This window comes from Embiotoca jacksoni, unplaced genomic scaffold (assembly GCF_022577435.1).
Source record: "Embiotoca jacksoni isolate LCO1_2020_lvr unplaced genomic scaffold, fEmbJac1.0.p SCAF_5, whole genome shotgun sequence".
NCBI classification, from domain to species: domain Eukaryota; kingdom Metazoa; phylum Chordata; class Actinopteri; family Embiotocidae; genus Embiotoca; species Embiotoca jacksoni.
The window spans coordinates 13,629,743-13,646,641 of record NW_027185403.1 but is presented as its reverse complement, the minus strand read 5'-3'; the positions used below and the strand labels follow the sequence as shown (position 1 = coordinate 13,646,641).

General features: G+C 41.0%; 1 protein-coding gene across 2 annotated transcripts in view; it reads left to right on the top strand.

Annotated features, from left to right (window-relative positions):
- Positions 1–16,899, top strand: part of flt4 (fms related receptor tyrosine kinase 4) — a 42,994-nt gene that overhangs the window by 4,026 nt on the left and 22,069 nt on the right. For both annotated transcript variants that reach the window (XM_069171033.1, XM_069171032.1), the window contains exons 2-4: positions 12,612–12,708; positions 14,367–14,659; positions 16,691–16,836. In XM_069171033.1, coding sequence (XP_069027134.1) covers positions 12,612–12,708; positions 14,367–14,659; positions 16,691–16,836 — 536 coding nt within the window. The remainder of the gene's footprint in view (positions 1–12,611; positions 12,709–14,366; positions 14,660–16,690; positions 16,837–16,899) is intronic.

Genomic DNA, 16,899 nt, shown 5'->3' with positions numbered 1-16,899 from the left:
ATGTTGCTGCCTGCAGACTTTGTGAAGACTTGCTGTTGCAGTTTGGTTGATAGTTAGACAATTTTTTTGTTCGTTTTTCTGCAGTTTGATTTTAACGTCATTAATATCTCTTCTACTGTCATGATACAACATTCATACAAGAGGGCAGATGTTTTATCACTATGAAAATAATACACACAGAATCAACATAATTATCACAGTTCGGTATCTAAAAACACAGAAAATAATCTTGCGTACAGCTACAAGCTCAGTTGTCAAGATGGCGCATAGCGACAGTGGGAACAATGAACATTTATAATTTGCTTGCACACAATACTCAAAATTAGTTGCTGCATCTTTGAGATCCAGAATCAGTATACTAACATGAAATAACACTCAAATGACCACGTTGGAAATCAGACTTCACATCTGTTAGCTGGCCCTTGTAGAGAGGCAATAGATGCTGTAATTATTTAAATACAGAGATAAAGGTGTTACTCTTGGTTGCTCCCCTGAGGAGTAACAGAAATATTTTGAAGGAAGTTTAAATTCTGTCTCTTTTTCCTCATCCGTGAGCAGCAGGCACAATTACAGTATTAAGTGGGTGTGAATGCCGGATTACTGAAGTTGTCTGACACAGCCGGCCCCCAATTTCAAAGCTGTTAAACCATCTGATGAAGCGTAATGGCTGCTTTGGGGTAGTCACAATGCCAGAGCTTTCTGCTTGAGCCGCCACAACACAAGACAATTAAGTGTTTGTACAATTATTGCCCCTTATTGTGGCACGTAGCCTCCCAGCATCTTCAGAATCAATATAACTGCTGTTTTTCACTGTTAGACTCTCACTGTCCTGTTAAATTATGAGTTGTAGAAAGAGAGTGACAAAGTCCTTTCAGAGCCACCTTTTCATGGTCATTTTTAGTGTCCCTACTGTGCAAATGAAATGTTCACATCAGCAGGCTCCTGTTTTTCTCGGTCTCCTTTGCATTCTTAAAACATTCTCCCACACTTGGAATAATTGCCATGCAGAGGAGGTTTAACATATTGATTTTCTTCCTATCTCTCATTCTCTCTCTGTCCTTTCAATCACATCCCTGAGTTTCATATTGTCGTCAGCACCAAGACAGTGTTCAAGTGATGCTTTGCTCGCTGAGTACTTGAACTATGACTCTGAGAGTATAAAACCACCCATGAAGAGGTGCACAATCGCACATAAAAGTGCTTTTACCTGGCAGGTGAAATAAATTATATGATTTGGAAAACATTTTTTTTTTTATGTCCAGCTTAAATGTTGGCAAGCCAGTCTGAGTTACATTTCATCTGACAGGGAGACAGGTTGACCAACAAATTAGAGAGTCCAAAGGGGTTTTGAATTCACAGCTGCATATTTGTTGCCTTTTATGAATTCTCTTGCTAATGCAAAACTAATTGCATGAGATTCCGCTCCCATAATCGCAGATGAAAAGACATTTATTGTAAGCAGTGTTGTCAGACAACAGGGACGACATTGCTTTGTGGCATTTATTGTCTGATAAGTCGGCACATGTTTTGGAAGCAGAAACTAGATCCTGGGACATGGTGGCTTTAACACAGTTATTACAACACCAAAGTGCCAAACAAGCATCATTTAGACCAATAATCAGTTTAACTAGAACCACCGTCGCTATTACTTTTAAATTGCTGCTCAGTCTCCGGCAACTGTGTGCGTATAGGGTTGAGTCTGTGTTGTACATCAGTGGTCACTCATACCTCTTGCTATACTGCGGAGGTCACTCGAGGTTCATGGGAAAGAGTCCATTGGCAAAGCCTGAGGAAATTGCCAGCTTCCCTCCCTTAAGGCATTCAGCACCATAATTGTTGACCTGGTACTCCCTACTTTGCCCTTGTTTTCTACGGCATCTTAAGCTGCCGCAGTGATTTAGGTCACTGGAAGATCAGACAGAGCAGCAGAGACTTGTTTATGGCCTGAATCTCCAAGAATTAAGTAACAAGCGCAGTAATCGGGCTCCTCAAAGTTTGGCCTTTAAACAGCCACACCACAAGTTCTAGGAGTATGCAAGTCATCACAGCAGGCATGGATTGTGCTAATCTTTGGCACTTGGTTGTAATTTTTTTTTTTTTTACAGCTTGGTTGTAAAAATATATTTTTGATTTTTTCCAACAGAAATGTAATTGCCAGGAGCCAGGGCAGAGCATGTACCAGAATGTACTCAGTGGCGGAAGCAATTTCTCAGCGATAAAAATCATGATGAGCAAAAACACAACTTGCCACAAAGGAAGAGCTTGAGCTGTCCTGTGTGCCTGTGAGGCAGGTACAGGAAGATTTTGTCAGGGACAGCAGTTTTAAACATAGGAAGCTGGCCCAGATGGCTCATCGCCGCATCCTAAATTGTGCCCCCCTCCTCTAGCAGGATGTTGGAAGTGCCGGTCTCCCCCAATAGTGGAGAGGACAGGGACATAGTGGATGTCGTTCTCCTCCGTAGTAACAATGAAATCAAAGCCGGACTGCCAGTCAGTCCGTCGCCTGGCTTTGGCCTGGCCTTGTGTCCAGATGACAGAGGAAGTGGACTTTATTTCTTTCAGAGAGTGAGAGAGATGGAGAGAGAGAGAAGCTGTAGCCTGAGGCTTGCTGACTCCACATCCAAAGAGCAGGTCTGCTCCGTGGCCTGCTGGCCTCCTGTCCCTCGCCAGATACACATGGCTATTTCAGAGTGCTCCAGCTTTGGCCCTTTGCCAGATACTGTGTCACTGAAGTAACTGTGTAGCACTGCTGTCACTTAAACGTTCATTAACCTTAAGCTCCTCCCCTCCAGAAAATCCAGTTATCACATTTGCTATTTCATTCAAGTGTGATTTTTACTTTAACCGTGTGAGTTTAAGGGAAGTCGCAGCTGTATAAGAATTCAAGTGGTTTGTAGGCACTTTACTCATTTATACGGTATTTAACCACACAGCAATAGCACCATGCATTATCATAATTACTAAATCTGGAAAAACATGTTTCTTTATTTTTCAATGAGTTCCCCGTCGCATCCTTTCTGCCAAACTGAGACTCCGAGAAAAGCTTTATTTGTTTCCACAAGGTTCCTCTTTTCCTGTTCCTGTCATGTGACTGATCAGAGACAAAACTACAGAGGAGCATGGAAAACACTGACGGTAAAGTCGTCATCGCCGTCCATGAAAAAGGGAAGTAGGAGAAGTGTGAACGTGATAAAGAAAACAGGAAATTTGCGTGCAGTGAGAAACACTGCTCTGCTTTTCACACCGGCTTTAATGTGCCCCATGTCGTACCCATGGAGAGAGGAGCCTTCGCCTCTGTGCTTACCTTTAATTACTGTCTGCCTTGCATCTGTCTGCTTGTCAGAGAAGCGTTACATTTTTAATTGGCTTAGAGTGTTTTATGGCATTCAGACTTCTTACCCTCTGTGTGCGTATGATTTATCTAGTCAGCAGGTGTCCTCCATATATCGGCTAAGAAATCCGGTTTCTGTGCTGCCTAAATGTGACGAGACCCACCAGCACGACCCAAGAATTGAGCTCCTCAAATGGATCATGTAAATGCATATATGCGGAGACATTTAAATGGGTGAAAGATCTGCTATATAGATGACTGGAGTCCTACTGACTTGGGCCATTATACTGTTCACTTTGTCATAGCACAATACTACATTTGAAAATGCCTCTGTAACTCTGTAGCTACTTTTAGTTTGAATATTTTTGTATTTCTTGCATAATAATGTATAATGCAGCAATTATTGAAATAATACAGCATGAAAAAAGCCACACTGATGTAGTGTGAATTTTCTGTTCACATCTAGCCATTAGGAGGGTCAGCAGGAGTGGAAACAAATGATTTGAGACACTCATTTGCTTGATTAATGTATTTCTCCTGCAATTTAGAAACAGTGGGATACAGTAGACTTTGCAGTTTTCCTGTTTCATTATTTAGTAGGAATATATCCTCTGCATGTTTGATAGGATGCAGCACAGATGTGAGAGCAGAGACAGACAGGATGGCATGCACCAAAGGTCCCAGGCTGGATTTGAACAGGGACGTTGCAGTTACATTGTATGCATTTTATAGTATGCGTGTTATTGTGCAGCTTTAATTGCAAACCATAAGCATGACAAGGGACATTAATCATCATCACTGTGCATAAACACACATTAACATTTTTCAGAACTATTAATTTCACATTTTATTATATCTCAGAAGTAAATTGTTGCAAAAATACTTGGAAGCAGCAGCGTTTTGAACTTTTTTGGTATCCTGACCCCTCAAACCTTAACAAACAGCTACTGGGGATGTCCTCATGCAGTTTACACATTTCAGCTGACAAGCAACCAGCCGCGCATCTTCCCTCGCTGTCAACCAGGTATGTGAGGCCGACACATTAAAAGTGCAGCGTAATGTTCGGGCTGAGTGAATATTCACAATTGTCCTTGAAAAATCCTGACTTCTGGCACTCCGCTAACACACAGTATATACTGTACATTTGGCACTTACATCACTGCAGAGGCATGCAGCCCAGAAAAGGCAAAAAGACCAGCTGTGCGAACTCATGTGTCCGATGTAACCATCCCTGTATGATCTATGTCACATAGTTGGCATGTTTGAAAACAAGACCAACCAAACAGTTCTTACTGCCTCGTCTTTATCTGAATTACATTTCACCAACTGAAGCATTGATAATTTCCTCTCTTTTACTTGGTGTTTGTTTTCTGCAAGATTCATGTTTTCTTGGCAGAGCCAGCTGGACCTGGTGCAGGACCACACATTACTCCCACAGTGAGAATGGGTTTTTAATGGGATGTGCTCAGTGAGCTGTCTCTCTGATACAAAACCATGTCAGATGACTGTCAATGAAGAGTTCCTCTCTGTAATTGTTGAAGTCAGAATTTAATTAATTTAACAGTCCCTGGTGATCAGTGTCAGATACTGAGAACCCAATGAGCTTAAACACAAAGTTTATAAAGTCATTGGCATCACTGTCACTCAGCGTTTGAAAACTTAGGAAATTAGATGTAGAATTAACGCTTTGCTGTCAGAGGCTGTTAAGGCAGCATTTATCTTTCTGAAATATTTTACATGTCTAAACTTTTGTGTTTATATCGTGTGTAATCATTTGATAACAGAAGGAGTAAGCCAACTTGGAATTGTTGTGCTTTATCTTTGTAGGTTAAAATGTGATGCTGTTTTTTTGTTGGTAGAGGCTAATCACCCAAAGCTGCTTCTTATCTCTGCACCACCAGCTGGAATGCATGGGAAAAGAGGGGGACCGAGCTCAAATATGTTTTTGGCTCGCTGCCCGTGTTCGCATTTGTAAGGTGGTTGTCAACGAGCCGATCCCCATCCGTTTGAGATTTTTTTAGGCCAAGGAATCATTTTTAAATCGTCCAAGGTTGTTTCTGTCTCATGCCGTTTGCAACAGAAGATTATCTGCTAAAAGTGAATTGAACAAGGGGCCCTACCAGTGGTTTGAATGCTCTATCACATTTCCAACAAAAAAAATTCATACCTCACAGAAATGAATGGAAACCAGTGGCTGTGTGTAATGTTGGAAAAACACATCATCCGGAAGCTTTTATTCAAAAATGGTCTGCATAAATGTAACTTTAATACAAACATGAGCTAATGCCGATTTACTTGTATATAATAGAAGAAAGAAAATAAAGTTTGAACTCGACATCACTTTTTCTCATTGAAGGTGCAGCTTCATGTAAAAAAGGGCATCACAGTCTCATTAAAAAAAAAGAGTTCACAGCTGCAGCTCAGCTTACTCTCTGTCCCCCAACATGACCGCCCTCAAGCCCAATCTGTTGTTCAGAAACAAAGCCCATGCAATATATTGTGACTGTTAACCTTTTTGTCCTTCACAGTGTAATGCACATTAAGATAAATGGGCTAACAGAGTGATAACAGCCATAACAATCTGTCATGAGAAGCAGCATGAAAGGTCACAGACAGAAAATGTGTTTATTATCAAGACAAGATACGCTATCAGCCACAAACGTCTATGGATTGATGGGCTTTGTTTTCTTTCGCATTCTCTTCACATGACAGTATATTGGAGCAACGTGGACTTTTAATGGTGTTTGACAGAATGCAAACAATTACAAATGGGATTATATATTTTCTAAACCATTTATGTAACTGACAGGCCTTTATATCTGGTGTCTCAGTTTGGAAACTGAGTGTATACATTATGGAGAGCATCCATATGGAAGATATTGACATCTGGCATGAAAGATTTTTATCATTGTGAAACACAGGGTGAAAGAATCAGCAGCTACGGAGCTTCATGAATGAGATCACCTACAAGCCATAGAAATGCACCCTTCCCACCTCTCATCAATCTGAAGTGTCCAAACAGCAGGGAGGTCGGTGGCTGTTTTGGCCTGCAGTCATGTATAACCCAGTGCTCAATAACTTATGACTTCATGGCACCTCCTTCAGCAGTTATTAGAAAGCCTCTTAGGATGTGAAATAAAGTATAAGAGATCTGATGTCTTGACAAGTAATGTGTGTCCTCGAACACACCCTGGAAAAAGCCTGATCTGTGAAATATTTTTCTAGATTTCAACAAGCCTTTAGCCTTACTCTGTGTGGGCGTAATACCCTCTTTGCTCTCTGGTGTGAGGCACTCTGGTTGTAGAGTAATAGACATGTCTACTGTATTTTGTAGCATTTCAAATAATCAAAACTGAAGTCTTCCCTTTAGAGTAAATGTTTCCTTCCCAGGTTGCCCACACCCACAAATCCATCTCCAATATCTTGATGTTTTATCTCTCCGGGCGTGTCAGCCAGTCATGACATTTCTAAAATATTTACAATTTGCATTCTGTCTGTCAGTGTGCCATCTCTCAACAGATTGTGAGGCCAGCATCCATCACTGAGGCTCAGTAGGGATTTAGCTTACAGCTCATCACTCAGTCTGTACATGTAGCACAGGGTAAAAATAATGTTAGTTCAGCCTGTTTACAGGATTCTTCTATATGTTTCCCCTTGATTTTCCTTCAAAGATATTTTCAATCGTGGTGCATTTACTGGTGTACTGAATATAAATATGTAGCAATTTGTCTGTCTTGTTTCGGACTAGATCCTTTATCTTTGTGTAATCACTGTGTGTACTTTTTTTTATGGTGGTGTAAGTCACAGACTTTGATGTGGTTGAGAGGTTCCAGTCCAGGGTTGTTTTTTTTTCCTGAACCCTAACCAAGCTTTGTTTTGCAGTGTGGGTTCCCACCAAGCAGCAACGAACAGTGATGTCACCCATTGGTTTGTGAATGACTGTATGAGGTCTCGAGTTTGTATTTTGGTTGTCGCCATCCTTTTATTCCGGAGCGGTTTGTAGCCAGAAGTGACCATATTTGGACGAGCTGGGGGGGTGAGCGGAAACCTGGCTGCACCACAGGCCTGTCAATCAAAATAGACACCTCCCCAAAAACACGTCTTTTTGAGGCCTAATATCTAATTAATCATGGGATTAATTTCAGATGGACCGCCAGAAAACCAATAAGGAGTGACTTTATAGTGAACGACACCAAAATAATTTGTGGAAAATATTTATTTATTGATTTATTAAGTTGAATGAGAGTCCATGGAAACATAACCTTTCTGGAGACCAACCCCAAGTGGCCCTCGCTTGTTTTGAAGTTTAAGATACTTCCGCATCGTAACGACCCCATTTTTAAGACCCAGAAACTACATCCACCTTTATATACAGTATATGGTTTCCGCAACGTTTTGTTTTCCTCGCAACACTTTCTCGTGCAAATCAAAGTCATGTCTTTGGCTCATGTCTCACGAGCCAAAGACATGACTTTGATTTGCTTTTCTCTACTGGATGGACGTATGTATTACATGCTCTGCTGTGACACCGGAGTACTAATTTCATATCATCACTTGGGCCATAGTGGCTTTAAATTAACAAGTCCGCCAACCAAAACAACAAAATAAGTCTTTTTTTTTGGTCTTTTTTAGTTTGTTTGGGTTCCAAAATTGTCACAAATAAGTCACAAAAAGATTCACCTTCAAATAAACATTTTCTAATCTGCCAGTGCAGTGGTTAGGGTTTGGTTAAATTTAGTTGACTAAAGGTATTTAGCAGAGGTTGGGTTAAGATTGCAGTCTTGTTTAAAAGAAACCACAATAACTGGTTAAGATGCAAACAATGGTTCTCAGTGACAAAGTTACTACGCCCAACCCCCCTTTGCCTTTCAGAGCAATAGTCATTATTCAACTCAAGAGGTTGATGTCAGAAAGAAATGCATAAACAGTTGTTTTTAAATGTTTGAACAAATGATCAGATAGCATTTATTTGATGATAATGGTTCTATCCTCCGTATCCTCCGTCCGTTTTGGTCTTCACCAACTCCTGAGATAAATATCTTACTCTTCAGAAGCTACATGCTCTACTATGTTCACCTGCTATTTGAGAACTTACGTCAGTGTACTGTTTGGTGATGAGGAGGTAGCAAACAGTTGGTTTATAAAAAAGCATATCACTTAAAGTGCTCGTCTTCCGTGGCAGTAAAATAGCAGGCAGCTCATGAGAGCCGTGAGAGCGAACCAAATGAGTCAAGTTTCAGGCTAGAAAACCAAAACAATGAGCTGAAAATCGTAAAAGCTCCATCAAGCTGAAAGGGACACGTCATTTAATCCATTATCACTACAATATTGATTAGTGCAACTTTAAAGTTGTTAATATAGTCAAGTTGGTTTCTATTCTACCTCTCATACAATTTTTTTTTTTTTTTTTGTCATTTGCACAAAACTGTAAGATACAATATTACAGGATATGTCATATGCTTTGTAAACAGGTCTGCTGTCGATACTGAGCTCAGGAGGAACTGAAATCTTGATGAGAAGGTGTGGGAAGTCCAGAGCTCATCCATCTGTTATCCCTGAAGATTAGCCAGGACTCAAGGAGATGATCTGTCTTCTTATATGTGGAGGAAATCTTCTCTTCCTAAAACAGTGAGCTTTGCTGACAGGAATTTCCTTTCTCACTTTCCTCTGTAGCTCTTGGGTGGTGGATGGGTGGGTGGTAGGTGGGGGATGCATGTTGCCCCCTGTGCATGTGTCTTTGGCTTTATGGTGTTTCAAGGTGTGAGGAAGAGTGGACAAAGCTGTGCTGTGTTGCAGATGGGGTGGTGATGGGACTGAAGCTGGTGGCAGGTTCACATCAAAGCTGAGACAATATGTTGGGGAAACTTTGAGGCAGAGTTAAAGATCTCCAAAGGAGTGGGGAAGGAATATCCTGCTGAGAGCCAAGTTGGGAATGGTCCATGGGTTGCCACCACTTCCCACCTCAACCTTCAAAATGTTTTTGTTTTCTGACAGCGTGGCAGTGTTAGCTCTCCCAGTTTACATTCATTCAAGTGGTATGGGCTGCATCTGGGTTTCAATTATTAAATCATATTTGTTTTAACATCTGTACTGAAACAGAAGCAGACAGCACTTGATGGTTTTGCTGTGTCAACTCTGATTTCCAGCAGAGATGAACAAGGATATTAGAAATGTGAATCAATAGTTCTTATTTTTTGTATTTTATTAATAGTGATGAAAGAAACAGGGTCAAAATCAGCAATAATAAAACACAGGCGCATTTCACCATTTTTGGAAAGATGCTTTTTTTGCTTTCTTGCCAAGAGTTGAATGAGAATACTGATACCACTCTCACATCTGCATAAAGTATGAAGTCAGCGACACCAGCCGCTTAGCTTGACATAGCATAAAGACTGGAAAGTTGGAGGAACAACTAGCTTGGCTGTGTCCAAAGGTAATCCTCCGCCTGTAGCTGAAGGCTAACTGCAAATATAGAAAACACAACTAAATACAGAAACACCACAAATAAAACAAGCTACAATGGAAATGAGCTTCAAAGGAGATGTTTCCATTCCAGCCGTTTCCATTACAAAGTGATGAGCACACCTGGACACGGCTGGGACATTGTTTTTCTTGTTGTTATTGCTTGTTGTTGCTGTGGTTTATGACTCATGAAGTTATTGAAGACCGGCAGTGGTGATGGAAAATGAGCTGAAGTGTTTTTTGTTTTATTTTCAATTGAAAATAAATTCAATTCAATTGAGCTCTCAGAGTCACCATTATTTTGAATCTTTGTGCTTAAACAATATAAACACCTGCTGATTGTAAATTTATATTCAGCATATCGATTTCCCTGCAAGACCTCATTGAGCTGGTGGGCCCTAGAAACCTTCCTCAAGCTCTGTAGATGGTTTACCAACATGCATGCTTTAAAGTGTACTTGGGGGTATTGGTCCATGCCTGGTCTTCATTATTAATAGCGCCCTGCATGCAGTATGGTTGTGTTACAGCTTATTTTAAACATGCAGTTGTTCAGCTTCTTCCAAAAAACTAACCTTAATTCATCCCTTCCCAAAAACCATTGGCGTGCATCTATGCTGCTAAATTCAATAAATTTGTTTCCAAACAGTTCAATGCTGTCTTGACCGTGCACAACATTTTAAACAAATTCTAATCTGGTTTCTGTCAGCAGCATTTCACTTCAACAGCTCCTCTCAGAGTCTCCATTGACATAATGATGTCTTCAGATGCGAGTGAATGATCTGTTTTGGTGCTGCTGGATGTTAGCGCTGCTTTTGATACCATAGATCACATCGAGCTGATTGAAAGGCTCAGGCAGTAGGTGGATGTCTTTTGGAGCGTCTTGGACTGTTTTTTTTTTTAGGGAGGCTGTGGCTCAGACGGTAGAGTGGGTTACACACTAATCAGAAGGTTGGTGTCTCAATCCCCAGCTCCTCCTGTCCACATGCCTAAGCGTCCTTGAGCAAGACACTGAACCCTAAGTTGCTCCTGATGGTGTACCATTGGTGTGTGAATGTGCTCCTGATGGCAGCACCTTGCATGGTGATCTGTCTCATGAATGGGTGAATGGGAAAACCATGTTAAAGCACTTTGAGACCAAAAGGTGATAAAGCACTATACAAGTACAGACCATTTACCATTTTTTCTCCTTTTTCTCAGATATAAGAGTTTATCTGTGTCGTTTGGTCTGTACATGTCTGAAACTGGTGCTCTCTTCTGGCGTGCCCCAGGAGTCTGTTTTGGGTCCTATATTATTGGTTTATGCTGACCTTAGGTCATATTATTATCAAATTTAAAGGTACCATATCACTGTTACACTGATGACATTCAGCTGTACTGTATGTCTCCTTTAAACCTGATAAGACTGATTGCTTCAGACAGTATAGCTTCCAAGGCTGCTCATTGTGGATTTTGCTTATGTTTTATTGTTTTTTAATTTTTAGTTTTTCTTAAACTGTTTTTATACAGTTTTTACCTTGCTTAAGCACTTTGTGACTTTTCACGGTGAAAGGTGCTATAGTATATACATTTACTGACAGGTTCTGGAGAGTGGTATTGATTTCCTGACATAAGTATATGAGCAAAAGAGCTAATCAGCATATAATCCTCTCAGTCTCAAATTATTCCTTTAATACAAAGTTTCTAATATCGACAGTCTATTTTTGCTCTACTGCATTCAGCACTGATCTCTTAAGGTTAAAGGTATCATTGAGTTTCTTGCAGTCTTGGAAGGAACCTGGACTGATCTGTCTCTTTCCACAGGGATCAGCCTTGACTGTTAACATGATTAAGAAAATATTTACATAAGAATAACTTTGCTCTATTGTGCTCCCTGGGCAGCAGGATGTGTTGGAGAAACAGGGTTTGTGTACAACAATTGCTGCTGCACAGAACTCTGGGTTCTGATTGGCAGCAGGTTATGACTGACTGCTTCTAGCAGTAGTGCCAGGTCAGTTGTCTGTCTTAATGTAAATAATGTAAGAAAAAACAAAACAAAGTGCTCTGTTTTACATTTAGCTTGACCCCAATTTTTTTCCTTTCCTAAACAAAAGGATATTTATATCAGTGTTTGACATGTGTTTAATAAAGGCTTTCAAGTGTTTTAGATGCAGCTCTATTTGTCCTTGAAAAGTGGGAGAATGCGGAGCTGGGAAAGTGCCAACCTACTGTACATTAACGCTCACATATCGCAATCATTTTCAAACAAACACAGAGTCTATTGTGAAAAATGGTCATCATTTGTTTGGTAAATGCGCAGAGAGCCTCTTCACTTCCGTACACCCTCTCAGATGCTGCTGTTGCTCTGTGTGTGTTTTCATCTCTAATGATATCCAGGTGGGGCATAAGTCATTGTGACACTTTTATATATGATAGACTGTAGGTGCAGAGTCTGACTAAGCAATAATAGCACCCTGTGGGGAATCTGGGACAGTAATGACATTCTAGACCGGCCATGTTAAACAAGCGCGAGTCGGTGAAAGTGAATGCATAGGGAATGAATCAAAGGGCAAATGGTCTCTGTGGCTGTTTCAGCAGGGCAGCACCGCCTCCTGAGTGGGCCATGAGTTCGCTGCCTTGGGGGTTTTTCTGCATCGAGGGCCGAGTTCTTCAGCTGCAGATTGCCTTGCAGCTTGTAAATGTAATGAACAACGTGTCAGATTTCAGATTCCTGATGTGTTTTGAAGATTTGACAGCCTACCAGCAGCTCTGTCAAACCCACTAGGTCCTGAGTGACCTGTGCAACATGAATCTAACTAAATTGCTGTGTTCGCTCCCTCAGGTCTGGTGATAGGCTTTTCTATGACTCCACCCATCCTCGACAGCTCCAAAGACGACATCGTGATTCCAGTCCACAAAACACTCACTGTTACATGCAGGTATGTGTGTGTGCTGCTCTGGGAATCACTGCTTGTCCTGTCAGAAAGTGAAAAAATCAATATGGATCACTTGTACTAATCCACTACAGGGAGAAATAGTATACTTTTTACACCACTACAGTTAACAGATATAGTCAGTTTTTATTTTTACTTATAGTTTACATGCAAAAATATGAAATAAAATAGAGTGCATTGTTATAGAAGGAATAACTTAGCTTCAATATTTCATACAAAATGTCAAACATTTCATGGTTCCAGCTTTTCGTCAGATAATTTGATAGTCAAAACATTAACAGCACATCAAGCAACTTTAAAAGACAGCCACATGGTAATTCATGTATCAGTAATAAAAATTCAGAATTAAAGAAAACTACTTTAACCTACCTTTGAATGTTGGACTGTTACTTGTAACTGAGTGTTTTTCAAGATGCTATTCTTATATTTTAAAATAAAGGTTCTATTCACTATGCTACTGGACACTTTTCAGTGCAGTTTTCACAGTACTTTGTTTTTCTTAAAGAATTGTTAATTCAGTTTCATTTAAGAATCCCCAAATCTAAAGTTTTTCTCAGAGGACTTGAAGTGTTAAAAACATACACTATTTCACCCATGATTATCATTAAATAATCAGTTTGAATAAGAAAAATCTATGTGCACAAAGAAACCCTTGAACAGAAAAAGGGGTTCTCTCCATTTTCTAAATCATACAAACAAAAGTCAGTTTCTTATAAGACACAATCAGATTTTTTGTTCTTAAACATAGCCAGCTCTGATTTAACCTGAGCCTGTGTAAGATATAAATTCGCTCGTAATAACCATCCCTTATCCTCATGAAATCTGAACTGCGCTGTTTCCTGCCAAGCTGTCCACTCTCCACTCCATCAACCATTTAGTTTCTGTGGTAAAAAACCCAAAACAAAACAAAAAATAATAATGCTGTCTTTGGAGAGCTGGTGGTACTTTTGGACTCTTCCCAACTCAGGTCTTAAACAGTTGTTTTCATGTAAACCTCACATGTCCACTCCACTAAGAATTTCACGAGAGGAAATCCATTTCATTTGAGTCATTTAGACTCTACGGTGCACAATTTTCTAGACTCCAGATAGGTGGATGTTATTCATAAAGGCTGAATATAAATAACCTGCTCAATACTTTCATTGCCCTCTGTCATTTGTATGTGATTTCCAATCATCACATTTTGGCTCCATCTGCAAATTTTTGACATTTATATTTGGTGTAGGCAGGTGATGAAATCACAGCTATCAGTTTTCAAACAGCCATTACGACTCCACTCAGTGTCGCTCATCATGCCTCCGGGTTAACAGGACTGAATTTATGTGACAAAGCGTAAAGCAAACGGAAATGTGTGGCTGCACAGAGGAATTTATAGCATCACACGCACACACACACACGCACGCACGCACGCACGCACACACACACACACACACACACACACTCCACTTTCACAGGCACACAAACACTTCTCAACTTTAATGGTTTATGTGACACTGACTGAATGAAAGACTAATACAGGAACTGAAATTAAATGTCTTTAAATAATTTACTTTCTAATTTGACCTGTTAATTATTATGTGTTATCGAAAAGTTTATATTAACATCTAATCTGTTCCATGTCCTTTGACCGGATGTCTCCTCAGGGGACAGCGCACTCTGGCCTGGGCCTGGCCTGATCAGACCGTGGTTGGACAGGAGCTAACTGACCGTCAGGCCCAGTTGCCAGCCACTGGGGCCCCAACGGCCCAGGGGGCCCCAGTGCAGAGGGGGGCCCTAATCAGTGAGTGTCCGGGGCAGCCTGGGAAGCCGTACTGCAAGAGGCTGGTCCTGAACAGGGCGCAGGGCAAAGACACAGGCTACTACCGCTGCTATTATAAGGATGTCAAGGCCATCATTGACGGCACCACTGCCGTCAGCATTTATGTCTTTGTCAGGGGTGAGTCACGCACACACACACACACACACACACACACACACACACACAGACACATACTGGCTTATTCACCCAACTGGCTCAGCATAAATTCTTCATTATAAAAGACGGATTTAATCCTTTTCCCATTTCATTTAAAAGGTAATTTTCAAAAGTGTGCTTAGTGGATATAAACCACGAAAATGAAAGCATCTAATTTCCAGTTTTCTCTTCCATTTAGAAATCATTTCATACCGTGGTCAGTCTGCATGTTTGTGGGTTTGCTTTGCTGTTGAAGTTGTTTTTAAAGAGAGCGTGCTTCCCCTCCTCGCCTGCCTGACCTGGTCTGCAGCTCTTTGGTTTGGAACCTTTCGTCTTTATTTCGGTTTTCCTTGGGAAGCTCACAAGAAAACCATCGCTGTCCCACTGAAACAGATCTCCTGTTTGAGTATTACGTCAATATCAAAGCGGCCGCTGCGTTATTACACTTGGAAGTTGTTGAGTTTGCCCCAGTGACACCCTGGAAGTTGACTGGATTGATGTGTCGGAAATTAGAGATGCAAAGCTTTTGATAATGATCATCTTATTCACTTTTCCAATTAGAGAGGTTATTCATTTCTTTAAATTTACCTTCTCACAGGGTGTTGTGTGTTTTTATGTGTCAAATCTGCACAATATAATGTGTTTTGCTGCAAATATTTTCTCTTCTAAACTCATGGCGTGTCATACTCAGGTTTATTTGAGTTTTGCCTTAAGGGTTGTCTCTTTATTTCCCTCGCTCCATGTGCTTTGGGAGAGAGGTAGAAGAAAGACTAGATAGAGAGACAGATAATTGTCATGTAGGGGGAGTCCTGCTGACCGGTCCACTCATGTGAAACGCATGTTTATCCCTCCTGACAAGGTGGCAAAACAGTTTCCACAGATCTAACCAGGGGGCTGATCAGAAGCAGATGAATTGGCAGCCATAAATTAGGCCCAGCCTGTGGTGGGATGAGAGGGGACACATGTGGACTCAGTTAGGCAGGCAGATGTTGACTCTTAACCCGTCTGCGCTGCACGTTGTCGTCCAAACACACATATAAATGTACAGTATGGCCTGAATGCATGAATACAGGCACACGTAAAACCCACAAACATCTCTCACACACACACACACACACACACACACACACACACACACACACACACACACACACACGCACACTTTTCACTGACTTTCTCGTGCACAAACCAATTCTCATACCCTCTGGTGCTTTGCAAATTTGTCTTGCCTCGGGTGGGAGATCTCCTCTTCACGCAGTGATTTATTGCGAAGAACCTAAACTGCAGGAGTTGTGTATTATTTCTGTTACTTGTGTGTTTTTAGAGCACCGCAGGGCAGAAATATAAGCCTCTCTATAAGACCCTGTGTTTGGCCTTAGATCAGCTTGAAGTAATAGCTGTGAGTGCTGCAGAAAAAAAAAAAAATGAAAATAAGAGAAGGCTTAGCAAAAAAAAAAAAAAAGAAATAAGAAAAGAAGCGGGGAGGTTGTGGTCATACAACATCTTTGACTGCTACTGAGAGGAAAGCCACACATATAAGCATTTTTATTATATAATGTGCCCTCTTGCGGTTTTAATATGATGTTTTGTGGAGATAACGGCTGACATGTAAATTGGGGATACACTTGCTGGGATGTCTTCCAAAGCCCTGTGCACCAGTCGCTGTGATTCAGACAATAAAAGGGGAAACATAAAAGGTGTTAAAGATGAAACACTGGAGGGATATTTTCCTCGAACAGAACCCCTTAAGGTGACATTGTAACAGTATTAGAGGAGGATTAAACCCCTCTGCAGTCCATTTGTCAGCAGACATGTAATAATGTTAGCTGTAGAGAGACTGAGCTGCTGGTAATCATGGTAAACTCTTCATAAGGTATATCTTTGGGGGTCATTATCAGGCCTTGAATGATCCAGCTGTCTGTTCATAAGGTTACCTTAGTAATAGCTGCCATTACCCTAGCTGGGTTCAGTGTTAAGATTTCACAGGTTCTTTTTTTTTCTATCTGCCTCCAGACCCTGAGCAGCCCTTCCTCCAGAGAAGCAGCCCCAGCCAGAGCACCGGAAACGGCCTGGAGACCATTTTTATCACACGCTTCTCCACACATGTCATAGTGCCATGTCTGGTCACAGTGCCCGATCTGAATGTCACTCTCAACGCGGTTTGCACTCTTTATAGACTTCTCACACTGTATTCCTCCAGTTTGAAGCTGTCAAGTGATGCT